Source organism: Lissotriton helveticus, chromosome 10, assembly GCF_964261635.1.
Source record: "Lissotriton helveticus chromosome 10, aLisHel1.1, whole genome shotgun sequence".
In the NCBI taxonomy this organism is placed as follows: Eukaryota; Metazoa; Chordata; class Amphibia; order Caudata; family Salamandridae; genus Lissotriton; species Lissotriton helveticus.
The window spans coordinates 296951459-296969011 of NC_136071.1; the positions used below are offsets into that span (position 1 = coordinate 296951459).

At 41.8% G+C, this 17553-nt stretch overlaps 1 protein-coding gene across 1 annotated transcript in view; it reads right to left on the reverse strand.

Moving 5' to 3' along the window:
• LOC144784001 (uncharacterized) overlaps positions 1-17553 on the reverse strand; it is a 1599281-nt gene that overhangs the window by 1302431 nt on the left and 279297 nt on the right. The window contains exons 5-6 of the mRNA XM_078662713.1: positions 11575-11688; positions 7356-7466 (exon numbers count right to left, since the gene is read on the reverse strand). Of these exons, the coding sequence (XP_078518839.1) occupies positions 7356-7466; positions 11575-11688 (225 nt within the window). The remainder of the gene's footprint in view (positions 1-7355; positions 7467-11574; positions 11689-17553) is intronic.

The following is a 17553-nucleotide window of genomic DNA, read 5'->3' on the forward strand; positions in this document are numbered from 1 at the left end:
GAGTGACGATTTTATAGGCATTTCCCCTTTACTGACGTTGTGTGTTCCAGGTTTCCCGCTGTTGTCTAGTAACAAACCTTTTAGTAGATTTGTATTGGAGGTGATAGTTTCCTCTATTAAGTCCCTAGTGAGTTGTTAGCCTTTTGACCCTTTCCACTAAAGGCAATATTAAGGATTTGACTAAAGTCTCTATACTCCCTATTAGGTCGTGATGTTGCAGGGAGTGAGCCGGTATCTGTACCAGGGGTGTATTGTTAAGTCCTATCTTTCTCATCATAGGGGGATTCCGGGCGTTATTGGGGAGTTTTGCCTGCCTTCCCTTGTGGCTGTTCCCCCCCCCTCTTTCTCTTTAGGTTAGGCTTTTTAGTTGGTTGTGGTAGTGGGGGATCCAAGTTGTTCTTTTGGTTCGACATCAAGGGGTGGAGGATCAGGGATTCCTCAGGAATAATTTCTAGAGAGGGGTCTATGCTGGAGCTCCAATTGCTATGAGATATACTGGGCTCCGATACTGTTGTATGTTCGAGGAAAATTGAGGGGATGCTGGTATCACCATTTGGGGATTTATCCTTTCTGTTATTCAAGTTAGGAGAAGGGACTAGTTGGATTGGTCCTAACAAAGAGCGTCTATTCTGAAGCTCTGTGGACAGGCGGCGTTCAGCCATTGCAATCTCTTGTCCCTCCTTCTAGAGATTTCCTACCCTTGTCTGCCTTTCCCCCTTTTGAGGACATTGTTGGTAAATGCAGTTTTCCAAGCTTACTTTCAGAGGAGGATTGGACGCTGTTACAGTAGTAAAGACAGGCAGTAATAAATAGGATGTTAGGTCAAGACAGGTATTTGCAGCCCCATACGATGAGAGTTATTTGGTTAGTTTTATTTCTTCTTTTTTCGGGGGGGGCACAGATGTTAGAGATGTGGCCCGGCCCGGCCTCCTCTGGCCTCTGAGGGCCACAGAGGGCCCGCCCTTTGCCCGGGCTTGGCCCCCGCACGTCCCGCGACGCGGAGCTGGTGATGGGTTTTCAGCGCCTCCAGGCGCGGATATTGGATCTAGCGGCTTCCTGCCGCAAAGCACGCTGGGAAACATAGTCTCCCCCTCTCTGCGGCCGCGCCGGAATGGCAGAGGTAGCGGCGGCGGGGGGAGACAGGTGGCAGGAACTGGCGGCGAGCAAAGAGCAACGATCAGCCCCAGGTAAGGCAGAGAACCCTGATGAAGCCACTGGCGCTGGAGTCCGGTTCCACGACAAGAGAGCCTTCCTCTTGAATTTTAGACTCTGCATCGGTACCTACTTGTAGGTACAAAAAACACCCACATAACACAACAGCTCTTTTCAGAGCTACCCTACCTCTAAGCACTCTAAATTATTTTTCTATTCTAATTTCTTTCACTGTTTTCCCCCGTGGTGCGCTCAGGGTACGCGTACCTTGAAGCGTACATGGGAACGCACCCAGCGCTTACCCCGCGGAAAAAAAAAAAGTTTTTTTGCCCTTCAGGGTCCTTCTAGGCCCCCCTCAGAAAACCTAGGGGGTCAGAGGGTGTCTACCCCGCCCCCTTTTAATCATTTCCCCATTATTTTTTTCACCTCTTGTGTCTCGATTCTACTGAGACACAAGATTGTGGACTCTCCGGACTGTTTGGAATGTTGACAGACACCCGAGAGCCAATCAGCTTTCCGCTCACGCACTTCCGTGGTGCGCCAGGTGCGCTTACCGGTACACGTACCGGTAAGCGCTCGAAGCATGCATATAGATATATATGTGTTATTGAAGTTAATTTTTGTAAAAACCACTGGAGCAATTTTCACCAAATATAGAAAAGGCACTTCTGCGTACCAGTCCCTACAATTTTGCAAAGTTTGGTGTAATTCCATTCAGCGGTTCGGGCTGTAGCCGTGTCTGAACGTCCTATGGAAATGAACATGGGGAAAACACGTTTTTGGACCCCCCTTTTTTCTCGGCCCCGCATGGCGAATCCCCCCCGAAACTTCCAGGGAAGGAGCAGAGCGGAGCTGGCCTAAATTTTGGAAAATTACACGCAAATTCCTCAACCGGCGCCAAAGTTATTCCCAATAGAATGTTGCGGATTTCCTATGGAAACTTGGTCCTAACTATAACTACCTACTGGCGACCGCCAGTAGGTAATATATATGTATATATATATGTGTATATATATATATATTCACTGAACAACCAAAGGTTGGAGGGACGTAATAGTTAGGCTCAGATTTCACTTACACAAAACCAGTGAAATTTAGACGTTATAGTTACCTGAGTTAACTATATTGTATGCCCCCACAATGCACTGCTTATGATGTCACATATTACAGCAGCTATGACATGGTTAGTGACATCACTGACGACATCTCAAATGGCATCACTGATGGCATTTCAAATTACTTCACTGATGGCATCACTGATTATATCATTCACTGAATGTGTGTGTTTTCTAACAGTTAATGAGTTTTAAACATATATACTAAGGTACCACAAATGGTAAATTAGTACAGTTTGTGTACTACTGATGAGAGACACTATTTGAAACATATATTGTGTGAGTGGTTGTGTGATTATGTGTATCTGTGTGGGAGTAGATGTTTGAAGGTCTCTATAGATGTATAAATAGGAATGTGAGAGGCTCTATGGGTGAGTGAGTGGCTGTATTGGGGAGTGATTGGTTGTGTCTGTGGCTGTATGAGTGAGTGAGTAGCTATGTGAGGGGCTGTATGGGTGACTGAGTGGGTATGCATGGCTTTATTGGTGACTGAGTAGATGTACGAGTGAGTGGCTATTTCAGCGTGTGCTATATTAGGGGAGTTTGTGTATTAGTGGCTGCATTGGAGACTCTGTATCTGTGTGAGTGGTTGTATGGGTGGGTAAGCAGGTGTGTGAGTGGTTGAATGGATGTATGAATGAGTATGTGAATGGTTGTGTGGGTGTATGAGTGAATGTATACGTGGTTGGAAGGGTAAATGAGTGGCTGTGTTCAGAGGCTGTGTGGGTGAGTATGTGGGTATGTGAGTGGCTGTATAGGAGAATAAGTGATCTGTGAGTAGCTGTATGGGTGAATCTAGAGTTGTGTGAGTGTCTTTATGGTTCAATGAGTGGTGGTGTGAGCAGTTGTATGGGTGAGTGAGTGGATGTGTGAGTTGCTCTATGGATCAGGGAGTGGGTGTGTAAGGATTTTTATGGGTATGTGAGAGGTTGTGTGAGTGGGTATATGAGAGGTTGCATGGGAGTGTGAGTGAGTGTCTGAATCCATCTGTGAGTGAGTGTGTGAGTGGGTCTCTCAGTGGGTGTGCGAGTGCCTGACTGTGTGAGTTTGTGTATAAGTGTTTATATGGATGTGTCAGTAGCTCTATGAGTAGCTCAGCCACAAAAGAACTACACCTGCCTTTTTATCCAACAAGAGTCCACAGTATTACACAATATTTCTACAGAAGTAGAGTTTTTTCTATGGGCTAACTACCGCTGCGTAATGGAGCACGAAGAATTGTCACCAGTGTTCTTGTGTGCATTTCTGCAATGTGATTGTTCCTGGTATGTCTTTATCCAGAAATATGTGAATCCTCCTGTAGACAAGACAATGAGACTACAAAGAGATACATTTCCACCAAACAACGGTCCTTCCTCTTAACTATATGAAGTAAGTGCGTATTTGCTTGTTGAAGGTGACGTCATTTACTTGTCATCAAGAACACCTCACCAACATTTTCAGAAAACGCACTAGGGCTGCTTGTTAAGTCGTCCATCATCCTGGAAAAAGACAGAAAGACCTTTGGAAACTACTAAAGTGGGTAGGGCCAAACAGGGAATCATCCAAGTTATTTCCACATGTTCAAACTCCCAGCAATTTAAAGGGAGAACCATGGACTCTGCTCTCGCCAGGAAAGGGAAAAGAAAGAACCCACTCTTCACAGTCAGATACAGATTGCGCCCCAATATATCAACGATGCATTCACCTCCAAAAAGGATTTTAGATTGTTTTACATTATGAAATTGCAGAGAAAACACATTTGCTTTGCCTTTGCCAAGCCAAGGAGTTAGGATCATATGTCCTTTGCAGAAGTGGAGCTTCAACGGGGGCACTTGCCTTGTTTATATGTGTAGCTTACTGCTGAGGTTTAATTTGTGTGAAATGAGCACCAGGTTCAGAACGACCCTGTAGACACCATTCTCCAGGGCCTGTCATAACTTAATGGAGATGGGGGGCTGTGCGGCCTTTTGCCCTATGGACCCCATCCCCCAGGCTTGGATGAAATTTATTAGGAGAGGGGGCATGCGGCCCCTGGGGGCAGGCCTCAAATCAATAGGGAAGGGGGTTATTATGCCCCCTACCCCAGGCCTATTTCAGCCCCAAAGACTTTATCCCCTGTGGCTAGGCCGGGTGTCCCTGGATGCTCTGGTCACCCCAAGGTACCCAGTGTGCAGGGTGGGTACTGCAGGGGAAGCCTTAAGGCTCCCATGGTTCCAGTCAGCTCTCCGACTCCTGTAGGAGCTGGTATTGGTCTTACATGCAGGGAGGAGCTAGAAATGCAGTTCCCTGTGTGCAAGAGCAATAGTTTAATCTCTTTCCCTGCCTGCATATCTGCAGGCAGGGAACGAGATAAAAACTCCACTTCCAGTAAAGCAAAAGCAAACAGCTATTTTTATAGGGATGGGGAACCTGGGCCATCCCTCTGTTTGCTCGGGCTAGCCCCAGGGAGATGGTGGTCCCTGGTTCTATATGGCCCCCGTTTCATTAAAAAAAAAGAAAAATGGGCTCAAAGTAGGTGGTGGTCCCCTGGGCCTGGGTTTTATGCACAGCACCACATCCATTTTTATAAATGAAAGCCCCCGGAATATGGTGGTCCCCAGGCCACATGGGTGTCTACACGGCCCCCCTGCATTTATATAAACAATTCCCCTGGGTAGGTGGTGGTCCATGGGGCATATATACACCCTAGGAGGGGTTCTGTGAGCCCCCTCCTTATTTATTTAAATACAAATGGCCCCTGGGCCTTGCCAACCAGAGGGTAACATTAAAAGCAAACGTAGGAGACCACACTTGTTTTTTTTTTTGGTTTACTTCAGAGTGATACCCATGAATATTTCACAAAAATCATTGTAACCTTTTTAAAAAAATGCTTTTTTGAGCCCGACCCTAACACCAGAGCTTGATAGTCAGGGTATTCCTACTCTGCCCCCTTTTCTTTTTTTCTGAGTTCTTTGATAAGGTAAATCATCCAACACTATGGATAAAATTAAAGAAGCTGGATGTGCCTGGCACCTTTCTCTCAGTAATACATTTCTTGTGTTCCTCCACTTGGTGCCAACTGCTACCAGGTGTGACTGAGGATTTTCCTCTATAGTTCCAACAAAAAATGGTCTGAAACATGTGTCTGCTGGCCCCATTGCTTTTTTCCTTGTATGCTTCAGATCTCCCCAGCTAATAAAAGAGATGCTCAGTAAATAGGTGCTCGCCTCTTCCCCTATTTGATGTATGCAGACCACCTGATAATTCTGGGGTTACCACCTAAGGGCTTGAAAAATAGGTTGGTGTCCCTCCAACAATATACTGCCTTACACTATTTGAAGATCAATGCCTCAAAGAGCAAAATTTAATTTGAAAATGTAGACAGTGTAGTAAGATTACTAATTATGGCTGGAGCAAGGCTCAGTCAAACTGGAGATTGTAAAATCATATCCCAATTTAGGGAAAGTGCTAACTGGTAATACACTGGATTAAGCCCACACAAAACATTGTGCCTCCAAAGCCTCCTCATGTGTAAAGGGGTTGTGTGCCTTTTAAAATGCAATGGGACGAAAGCATTTTATGCATTCCATTTTCAAAGAGACAGTTCCTCCTATATTATTCTATGCTATAGAACCTATTGGTGTGATAAATGGTGTGATCAAATGGTGTGATCAAATAAGACTTTCTGGAGAAAATAGAAGGGCAGATTTGACGCAAATTATGTAAATTTAACTCGTCTGTTTAGACACAAGCAATGAGGTTGGAATTTGGTCTGAAAAGCTCCTATGTACAAGGATTAGCTAGAGTGATTCGGTGGTGTTATCACCTGAAGAACATCAAAAAGATATTCCTTGAGGGTTTTTTTGAACTATGAAATATTTGGTTCGGACGTGGGTAAATATTCTTTCCTTCGAGATTTTTCCTAGTCCCAAGATTGCGGTCAACATTTCCTTCTTGAAGTGTTGGCAGCCAATCAGGGCTCAGCAGATCTCAGCATGAGCTCATCATTATTCGCAAATGCTTCACGATTATAGGTATACAAATTTGGAGTTCCTTTAATATCTACATATTCTGAACCTAGTTATATCAAATAACAAAAAACACGATCTGCAGGTTAAAAGCTAGCTTTTTACCAAATTTGGTGTAATTCTGTTCAGCAGTCCGGGGAGCAGATGTGTTTAAAGAGTCTATAAGAATTAACATGGGAAACATACCTTTGGTAATCCCCCCTTTTTCTTGGCCCCGGCTTGGTAGATTCCCTCAAAACCTTCCATGCACAACAAGATGCCCCAGGTAATTTTTTGTGGAAGCTTTTATAAACATTCGCCAAACATATAGGCTAGTCAAAACACGCTTTTCCTATGAAGAACATGGTCCTGACAATACCTACCTACAGGCAACTGCCATGATCCTAACAATACCTACCTACTGGCGACTGCCAGTAGGTAATGTATGCATGTTTGTATATTATCTCACACACATACATATATATGCATATGTGTGTGTGTGTGTGTGCATGTGTGTGTGTGTGTGAGATAACCCAGTGGCGGTCACGACTGGGTAGTTATAGTTAGGACCATGTTTCCTCAGAACATTTATTTTTAGGTTTCTTAATTACTTTCAAGCTGTTTGATGAATCTTCTCAAAACTTTCCAAAACGAAAAAGTATGATCCAACTCACCATACAAAGGTGGTCTGGCAGGGTAGATAGCTGATATCTATAGCCTGTGACTAATTTGGACACAGAAGGCAAAGTATTATAAAATGTTGTCACTTTAAAGATATCATTTCCTTTCCGATAACTAACCAGAACTTAGAGCTTAGCTATGGAAGCAATAACCATACACAGCTTTCCATCTCTATATTATCAACCATCATGCAGTTTGTCAAATGAAAATATTTTAAGGAGGTGGTCTATGGTATTTCATGAAACATGTACTGTTTAAAGAATGATTCAGACTGTAATAATGATAAATTAGAGACACATGGGGACTTAAATAGTTCAAAAGAAAAACATCTCAAGTACAGGTTAACAACAATGAGATGAACAATTGTGTATGAAGTAACATAATACTATTTCACCGTGGAAGATTCACTTATAATATTAGAAAAGACTGATGTGCATACCACATCTTGTTCTACTGTTTCTTTAGAAATTTTGTATGTGAGGGAATGGGAATCCTTCTTGTCATTGGCAGCTATTTCAGCAGTGGGACCCGGTGTTAATTCTTCAAGTGGCTGAAGAAAAGGAAAACAAACAAAAATGCTCAAGCATTGGAGTTTATTTTTTGTTATACTTCTACAATATTATCATTATCATACATGAATTATAGAATCCACATGTAAGTGATTGCCTGAACAACCTTGTAGTGCCTTATATATGGGAAAAAGTACTCCCTGCTTTAAAGTCACAGAGGAGTGACAGACTATATGGAGCGGCTAGGTTGTAGGCTGATTTTCTTTATAAGGTAATGGAACTCAGAAGTAACTTATAACATTCTTTTAAGGCGTGCTGATGGTATTTTATTTCTTATATTGCATGGTCACACCACCACTCTTCCCACTAACCTATCCAAGGTTTGGAGTCTTGCTCATTCTATGAAAAGAAGTAGTATGCCATCCCCGGGCCCAGATGAAATTTAATAGGAGAAGGGATCAGTGGGCCCCTGGGGCCAGCCACAAATCCACAGGGGAAGGGATAGTGTGGTCCACTCCCAGGCCTATTTTAGCCCCAGGGACTCCATCCCCATGGCCTGGCAATGTGTCCCTGGGTGCCCTACTCCCACCCAAGGCACACAGTGTGCAGGATGGGGAATGCAGGGGAAGCCTCAAGGCCCCCGCAGTTGCAGCCAGCTCCTTGCCTCCTGCAGGAGCTTCTATTGCTCATGCACACATGACTCTGCTGGAAATGCAGCTCCCTGTGTGCAAGAGGAATAGTTAAATCTCGTTCCCTCCCCGCATAGCTGTGGGCAGAGAATAAGATGAAAACTCCACTTTCAGTAAAGCAAAATCAATCAGCTATGTTCCTGGGGTGGGGACCCTGGGACGGAGCAGGAGCCAGCCCTGGGGGTGGTACTCCCCAGGGTCAGTAATGGCTCCAGGAGGGGGGCACAAAGCCCCCCTCCATTGTTTTCATGAGCCAGCCCTAGGGAGATGGTGGTCCCTGGTGCGTATATGGCCCCATTCCTTCATTGATAAAAACTAATTGGCTCTGAGAAGGTGGTGATCCCTGCATCTGGGGGTCTGCATGGCCCCACATCCATTTTTTTAATAAAAGCCCCAGAGAGGTGGTGGTTCCCGGGTCCCATGGGTGTCTGAGCTTCCCCCGCATTTATATATACAAGTGCACCAGGGAGGAGATGGTGGTCCTTGGGGCATAAATAAGGCCTAGGAGGGGGTCCTCTGAGCTGCCCTCCTTATTTATTCAAATACAAATAGCCCCGGGACCTTACCCACCAAGGGGCAATATTAAAAGCAAGTGTGGGATACTGCACTTGTTGTTTTTGTTTTGATTCACAGTGATATTTGCGAATATTTCACAAAAATTGCTGTGAATATTGTTTTTACAGCCTTTTATACCCTGACAGGGTCCCCCTGGGCCCCCAGCCCCAAAGCTAGATGGTCACGGTATTGCTACTCTGCCCCCATTGTTTAGGTAGTCCTTCGATTAGGTAGATAGGCCAACACTTTGGAAAAAATTAAAGAAGCTGGATCTGCCTTACACCCTTGTCTCATTAGTACTTTCCCTGCTTTCCTCCACCTGGTGCCAACTGCTATTGGGGGCAAGTAAGGATTTTCCAACAAAAACTGGGATGAAACAATGTTGTCTGCTAGCCCGATTGCTTTTTTCATTATTGTTTCATATCTCCCCAATTGATTTCCAGCTAATAAGGGAGATTCTCAGAAAATAGGTGCCTGTCTGTTCCTCTGTCTGATGTATGCAGACGACATGGTAATTCTGGAGTTAACCCCTAAGGGCTTGAAAAATAGGTTTGTGTTTCTCCAGCAATATACTGCCTTACACTATTTGAAGATCAATGTCTCAAAGAGCAACATTTTTAGTTTAAAAAGTCTAGAGCATAGGGTCAGTTAAATTGGAGATTGTAAAAACATATCCCATTTTGGGAAAAGTACTAACTGTTAAATACACAGGATACAGTCCGTATAGAACATTGTTCCTCGGAAACCTTCTTGCATGTAAATGGGTTGTGTGCCTGTTACAATGCAATGGTACGAAGGCACTTTATGCTTTCTGTTTTCAAAGTGACAGTCCCGCCTACATTACTGTACACTATAGAATCTATTGATGTGATGAAATGGGACTTTCTGGAGAAATAGAAGGGCAGATTTTACGCAAATTATGTAATTTTAACTTGTCTGTTTTGACCGCAACAATGAGGTTGGAATTTGGTCTGATAATCTACTATGTACCAGGATTAGCTAGTGTGATTCGGTGGTGTCATCAGCTGAACAACACCGAAAAGGATTCCTTAAGGGATTTTTGAACTATGAAATATTTGGTTAGGACATGGGTAAATATTTTTTCCCTCAAGATTATTCCAAGTCCCATAATGGCTACCAACATTTCCTGCTTGAAGTGTTGGCAGCCAATCAGAGCTCATCAAATCTCCGCACAAGCTCGTCATTATTTGCAAAGGCTTCGCGATGATACACAAATTTTGATTTCCTTTAATATCTAGATATACTGAACCTATTTACACCAAAAAGCACAATCTGCAGACTAAAAACTAGCTTTCTGCAGAATTTGGTGTAATTCTGTTCAGCAGTTCGGGTTGCAGGTGTGCCTAAAGATTCTATGGAAATTAACATGGGAAACGCACTTTTGTTGACCCCCCCTTTTTCCTGGCCCCCGCTTGACGGATCACCTAAAACTTTTCCATGCACAACAAGATTCACCGGGCACTTTTTCAGGAATTTAATGTAAAGATTCACCAACGATATAGGCGAGTCAAAACATGCTTTTCATATGGAAATATACAGCCACATGCATCAATCTAGGATTTTGCATTTCTTAAATAGCGAAAATTAAGGAATCGCTATTTAGGAAATGCAAAATCCTATGCATCAAGAAATCCTAAAAGTTTTTAGGATTTCTTAATTTTCGGAAATTGCGATTCCTTAATTGCAAATCGCAATTAAGGAATGGCATTACATTGATTCCTATGGGCCTAGAGGCCCATAGGAATCAATGCCGTTTTGCATTTTTTTTTTTTGCACTCGCAATTTGTTGATGCATTGCAAGGGTGCAGAGGGGGGTCCAAAGGACCCCCCCCTGCACCCCTGAAATGTATTTTCAAGTGCATGTTTCACACACACATGTCCTAAGGACATGTGTGTCTGTAACATGCAAGTTTAAAAAATGCATTTTTTTGCTTTTTTATAAATTTTCGCAAATTAACACGAGGGTCAACCTCGTGTTAATTTGCACTTCCAATTTCAAAATTCGCAATTTTAAAAAAAATGATGCATTGCAATTAAGGAATCGCATAAATGCGATTCCTTAATTGCATTTGCATTTTTAAGAAATGCAAAAAATAGCGAAATATGTCACTCTGTTTGATGCATCCCAAAAACGTATTTAGGAAGTGCAAACGGCCGAATTTACCGATTCGCACCGTTTGCACTTCCTAAATAGGTTGATGCATGTGGGGGTAAGTTCCTAACTATAGCTGCCTACTAGTGACTGCCAGAAGGTAATATATATGTGGTTGTATATGTGTGTGTGTGATAACCCAGAGGCAGTCACTAATGGATAGTTATAGTTAGGACCAAGTTTCCATGGGAAACTGATTTTGCTGTCTCTTAATTACTTTCGTGCTGTTTAACGAATCTTGACGAAACTTTCAAAAAAGAGAAAGTATCATCCAACTCACCACAAATGTGTGGTCTGCCAAGTTTGGCTGGGTGGATAGCTGATGTAAACTCTTTAGCCAGTGACTAATTTGGAAACAGTAGGCAAAGTATTATACAATTAGATGTGACCTTGAAGCTACCATTTCCTTTCTGATAATTATCCTGAATTTAGAGCTTAGCTATGGAAACAATAACCATACACAGCTTCCCATGTCTATATTGTCAACCATTATGCAGTTTTCAAATTATGACATATTTTAAAGGTGTCTATGTTATCTCATGAAATATATACTGTTTAAACAATAATTCAGACTGGAATAATGATAGAAAAGACACACGAGGGGACTTAAATATCATTTCAACAGAGAAACATCTCAAGTACAGGTTCACAACAATGAGATGAACAGTTGCATATGAAGTAACATAACACTATTATATTGTGGAAAATATTAAAGAAGACGTATATTCATACCACATTTTGGTCTGCTGTTTTTTTAGAACTTTCGCAAGTGAGGGGAGGGAAATCCTCCTTGTCATTGCCAGTTATTTCAGCAGTAGGACCTGGTGTTAATTCTTCCTCAAGTGGCTAAAGGAAAACAAACAAACAAAATGCTCAAACATTGGAGTTTTTTCTGTAATACTCCTACAATAATGTCATTATCAGAAATGAATTGTAGAGTCCACATGTATGTGCTTGTCTGAACAACCTTACAGCACCTTATGAAGATAAGATATATATAACGGGAAAAGTACTCCCTGCTATAAAGGAGTGACACACTTTATAGAGGTACGAGGTTGTAGGCTGATTCATTTTATAAGGTAATGCAAGTCAGATATTTATTATACAAACTTTCTTTTAGAGGCAAAAGGCAGAACAGCATAGCAAACTATTGATGGAAGCCTTTGAGAAAGGAATCAGTTCCGAAATGTGTCAGGCTGAGATTGTGGGGGTGTGCGCTGACGTCCTTGCAGGATTATTTGAGTCCGAGTGCGCCCTTGCTTGCAGAGCAACCGTATCCTGATATATATATATATATATAGATATTACCTACTGGCGGTCGCCAGTAGGTAGTTGTAGTTAGGACCTATGATCCATTGGAAATCCGCAACATTCTATTTGAAATAACGTTGGCGCCAGTTGATGAATCTGCGTGAAATTTTCCAAACTTTTGGCCAGCTCAGTTCCGCCCTTTCCCTGAAAGTTTGGGCGTGATTAGTCAAGCGGGGGCCGAGAAAAAAGGGGGTCCTAAAACGCGTTTCCCCCATGCAATTTCCCATAGGACCTTTAGCCGCAGCTACAGCCCGAACTGCTTAACGGAATTACACCAAATTTGGCAAAGAGGTAGTCCTTGGTTCCGACTCATGCCTTTAGCTTATATGGTGTAAATCTGTTCAGTAGTTTCTGAGAAAATTACATTTAAAAGTACATATATATCTATGGGCGCGGTAGATCCGTGGATCCTGCGCACACTGTCATCGTACCATAAGCGCACCCTCCCGATCACGCGCTGAATGCTAATTGGCTGTCAACATTTGAAACTAGAAACTATTGGCAGCCATTTTATGCCTCGGTAGAAGTAAGGCTGAAGAAGTCTGTGAAATTTATGAGCAAAACGTGAAAAGGGGGCAGGGTAGACATACCCTGACCACCTAGGCCTTCTCAGGGGGTCCCACAAGGACCCCCAGGGGCAAAAAAAAAGATGTATTTGTTCAAAAAAATCGCAGGATGCGCATAGGATCTGCACATCAGATATAAAAAAAAGGAAACGCGGTCTCCCGCACTAAATATTTTAATTTGCCCCCAGGGGGGCCATTTTTAAAACAATAGTGTGGGGGGTCCCAATCCCCCCAAACTGCCCCGGGGACCGCCACCCCCGGGGCTGTAACTTAATATATGCGGGCTCATGCTGCCCCCCCGCAGCCACGGGGAGCGCCACTCCCCGGGGCTTCAAAACATACAATGAGGGGGGAGCTGAGGCCCCCCTAGCCCCGGGGACCGCCATCCCAGGGGCTTCTAAAAAATGTGGGAGGGGCCGCTTGGACCCTCTCCTGGAGCCCAAGATGGCCTGGAGACCGCCACCCCCCTGGGCCGGCTCTTGCAGTGTGCCGGGGTGCCCAGTGTCCCGGGGTGCCCACCCCCTGGACACTGCTGTTTGCAATGACAGGGCGGGAGCCTCACGGCTCCCACCCTGTCATTGCAAACTGCTTTTCTATTTGGAAGAGAGAGCAGGAACCCTGCTCTCTCTTCCAAATAGGAAAGCAGATTGCTTTTCCTCAGGGGGAGCAGCATGTTAGCTGAAGGGAAGTCTGGATGCACTCAGATGGTGTCTGTAAATGAAGTGGCAATTTGAAAACTAAGATTTTTCTAAAATGGTGGATAATATGCGGAGTTGAAAAACAGAAAAGAAATAATTGGTTGTTTGACAACATTCTACACTGAAAACTTAAAAGCATGATTCTTATTGGATATCAGAAAGTGATTGAAAAGAACATTATGTAGGCTAAGCTGGTATATTGAGAAGTCAAGCACACTTGCTGTTTTCATTAGCAACATTGTGTGATGAACTTTTGACCTGTGTGCTCAGTTAAGTGTTCCATGAACTGTTTCTATGGTAACAGGCAGAGGCAGATTGGGGGTAGGGTTGAAATTTATGTCATTTGGAAAGGGTTGACATCTGTAACCAATAGAAATGTGTGTTTGCTTTTGAATTAATGAGGGAAGCAATCTGATTTGATGTGAAGGTGTATATGTGTTCAAAATGAGAGAGAAACTGTGCCATTATTTGGTTCTCTTGAGAGGTGTTTAAAACAGAGATTCTGTATAAGAAAATCTGCTGTGTGACTGATATACTTCTTATTCTACAAAACAATTTGAAAGGTGAGGCTGTGAGGGAATGTACATGGTGCATTTTAATGTTAATCAAACTAATGTGTTTGTCCTGCTAAAGTGCAGGGAATACTTTTTTTTCTCTAGAATTTTATTGTGAGTGTGTGTGCATTTAAAACGCATTCTGAAAGAAGCATTTGAGTATTTTATGTGTTTGCAGATAAATAACTATGCTTTTCTAATGTTTTGGTAGAATTAGAAACCAGTTATTTTTTATTTTTTTGCAAAAATGACTCAAGTTTCTACATTAAAATGCAGTACTTATTGTAGACTATGAAATGTGTGTTGGTAAAATACAATGGATAGTGTTGGTTGTCTAGAGTGTCACAATGAGTCTTGTGTGCATTTTTTAATTATACTGATAGAAGCACTCTATACTAATGAGTAGTAGAACATTTTGTGCAAAGTGTAGAGTTACCTAAAGGCTTGTTGAGTGGTAAATGTGTTTTTGTAAAAAGCAAGGTATAGAGTTGCTTGAGTAGAATCACACAGTGTGTCTGTGCATTTAGGAATCACTGTGAGAGAAGTATTTTGGTAGTTTATGTGTTTCCCGACATGTAATTGGTTAAAAACGTATTGTGTTCTCACATTTTGGTAGAATTAGAAAATAGTCATTGGTTATGTGTTTCGAAAATGAGTTTAGTATTAAAAGTAAAATGCAGCTCTGGAATATATGGAATGCATGCTTGATGTTTTTGCAGACAAATAAGTACATGTAGTCTTGCAGTGACACTACCCCCAGTATGATTTCCTACACTACCCAAACACAACTGCACTACCGTAAACCCTTAATCTACCTCCAGCATAACCACCTACACTAACTAGTCACCACTTTACTACCCTAAACCTTAAATCTACCCCAGCACAACCTCCTACTCTACCCAAACACCACTTTATTTCCTAGAACACTACCCTACCACGACCCCCTACACTACACAAACACCAATGCACTACCTTAAACCTTAAAACACTATCCCTAGCATGATCACCTATGGTACATAAACACCACTGCACTATGCTAGAGCACTACCCCAGTATGACTCCCTATAGTACCTAGCACCATTTCACTACTCTAAAGCTTAAATATATCACAGCAGGACCCCTTACACTACCCAAACACCACTATACTATTCTACTTCTGTATTTATAAGAAATATTGTTATTTGTCTAGAATCACACAGTGAGTCCGTGCATTTAGCAATCACTTCAAGAGAAGCATTTTAGTATTTCATGTGTTTCCTGACATGTAATTTGTTAAAAATGTATTGTGTTCTCATATTTTGATGAAATTAGAAAATAGTGATTGGTGATGTGTTTCCAAAATGAGTTTAATATTAATAGTAAAATGCAGTTCTGAAATATATGGAATGCCTGCTTGATGTTTTTGCAGACAAATAAGTACATGTTGTCTTGCAGTGACACTACCCCCAGTATGATTTCCTACACTACCCAAACCCCACTGCACTACTGTAAACCCTTAATCTACCTCCAGCATGACCACCTACACTACCTATTCAGCACTTTACTACCCTAAACCTTAAATCTACCCCAGCACAACCTGCTACTCTACCCAAACACCACTTTATTTCCTAGATCACTACCCTACCACGACCCCCTACACTACACAAACACCACTGCACTACCGTAAACCTTAAAACGCTATCCCTAGCATGATCACTCACGATACATAAACACCACTGCACTATGCTGGAGCACTACCCCAGGTTGACTCCCTATAGCACCTAAGCACCATTTCACTACTCTAAAGCTTAAATCTATCACAGCATGACCCCTTACACTACCCAAACACCACTATACTATTCTACTACTGTATTTATAAGAAATATTGTTATGACAAGTGAACCAAGTATGAATTCACTCAGTGTCTTTCCTTATAGTTTTGTGATCATTTAGTAAATATGCATGTACTCATGAAGGCCAAAAGTAAGAGGAAAAGAGTAATTAACCGAAGTATTTTTGTGATTTTTTGTAGGAGAATGGAAACACTAGTCAAGTTCTGAGCCTTTTTTTAATGAAGAGAGTTATTTACAGAGCAATCATTTTTTGCATGCAGTTGACACCAGTGGTCGAGCTTATTAGGTTAAAAATGGTTGTCCACTTGAGAAAGAGCAAATGGTTCCTAGAAATGCAGAAGAAGTGATAGCTGAGGAAGTTCTAGGCAGACGTCCTAAAGCCCCAGTGTACATTTGGGATTGTAGTAGTATTTGTAGTGTACCACAAGAATCTATTGATAAATTACGCAATTTCTTACATGCACATTGTCAAAAAAGGGTTAAACAAAAGATGAAGCTGTTGCAAGGTCTAGACCCTTGCAGAGTGAGAAAATATACTGGTTTGCATGGTCATTCTTTGGCTTGTGTTTCTAGGAAAGTATGTCAAAGTGTTTTTCACCATTTCAGGATCTTGGCAGTACATCATACTCAAATGCGGAAGTTAGTGAGAAGATTGTATTATGCAAAAAGTCCAGCACTAAAGTTAAATGAGTTGAACAGTACTCTTTTGCGTGGGTCAATATCAGATGTGAAGAAGGTTTGTGATGATATTGAGTTTTGTTACTTTGGTCCTGAACAAGAGAGTGCAGAAACTGAGACATCAATAGAAGAAAATGTTGTAGAGAATGTTGAACATAATTGTACAAAAAAATTTGAAAATTAAATTACAAAGTTTAAGGTGATTTCAGGTGAAAGGCCAAATTATTCTTGTATTTGTTGTTGCCGAACACACTACAAAATCAGACTAGGAGTGTTGGTCTGTATTTAGAAAGTTAAAAAGAAAATAATGATACGCGGAAATAATTTGCAACGTATTTGTTGGTAGAGAATTGTTTTGATTTGGGTTCTGATCAACGTATTTGTAAATATTGTTATAACAAATTAGATGAGAATAAAATGCCCGCTAGAGCTGTTCATAATATTCTAGAGTTCCAGAATTGATAGATTTAAACACCTATGAGTCTATTCCTATTCAATGTGGAGCCTAAGATAGGTAAATTGCCTCCTTCAGATTTACAAAGAGGATTAAAAGGAAGAGTTGTGTATTTACTGTTAGATTTAAGGAAAAATATTGAAACTATTGGTGTAGAGAGTGTAGAAAGTGAACCACCAGTTATTCTTGTTAATGGTGTGCCGACTAAGAATAAGAAAATCTGGTAGGAGTTAGTGGATGTTAGGAAAGTGCAAAAGGCAACATTGTATTTGATAAAGAACAATACATACTATAAGGATGTTTATATGGGAGAAGAAAAAATAGTTTTAGCAGAAGATACTGAAATGTCAAGTGGACAAATTGAAAAAGTGGATATGTTAAGATGTGAAGAAATCTACGAACATTACAATGTGCATCCACTTCATTCAAAAGAAGTGTTGGGGAACACTATTGATTTGTTCCAAATGAAAAAAGCAAAACGAACTCCCATGAGTGTATGGGAAGAGAGCTTGGAAGATAGTTGTTTTCCATAGTTGTTCCCAACTGGTAAAGGAGGACGATATGATGAACGTCTTTGCAGATTCCTGCATCTGAATATCGGACAACAAGATTAAATGC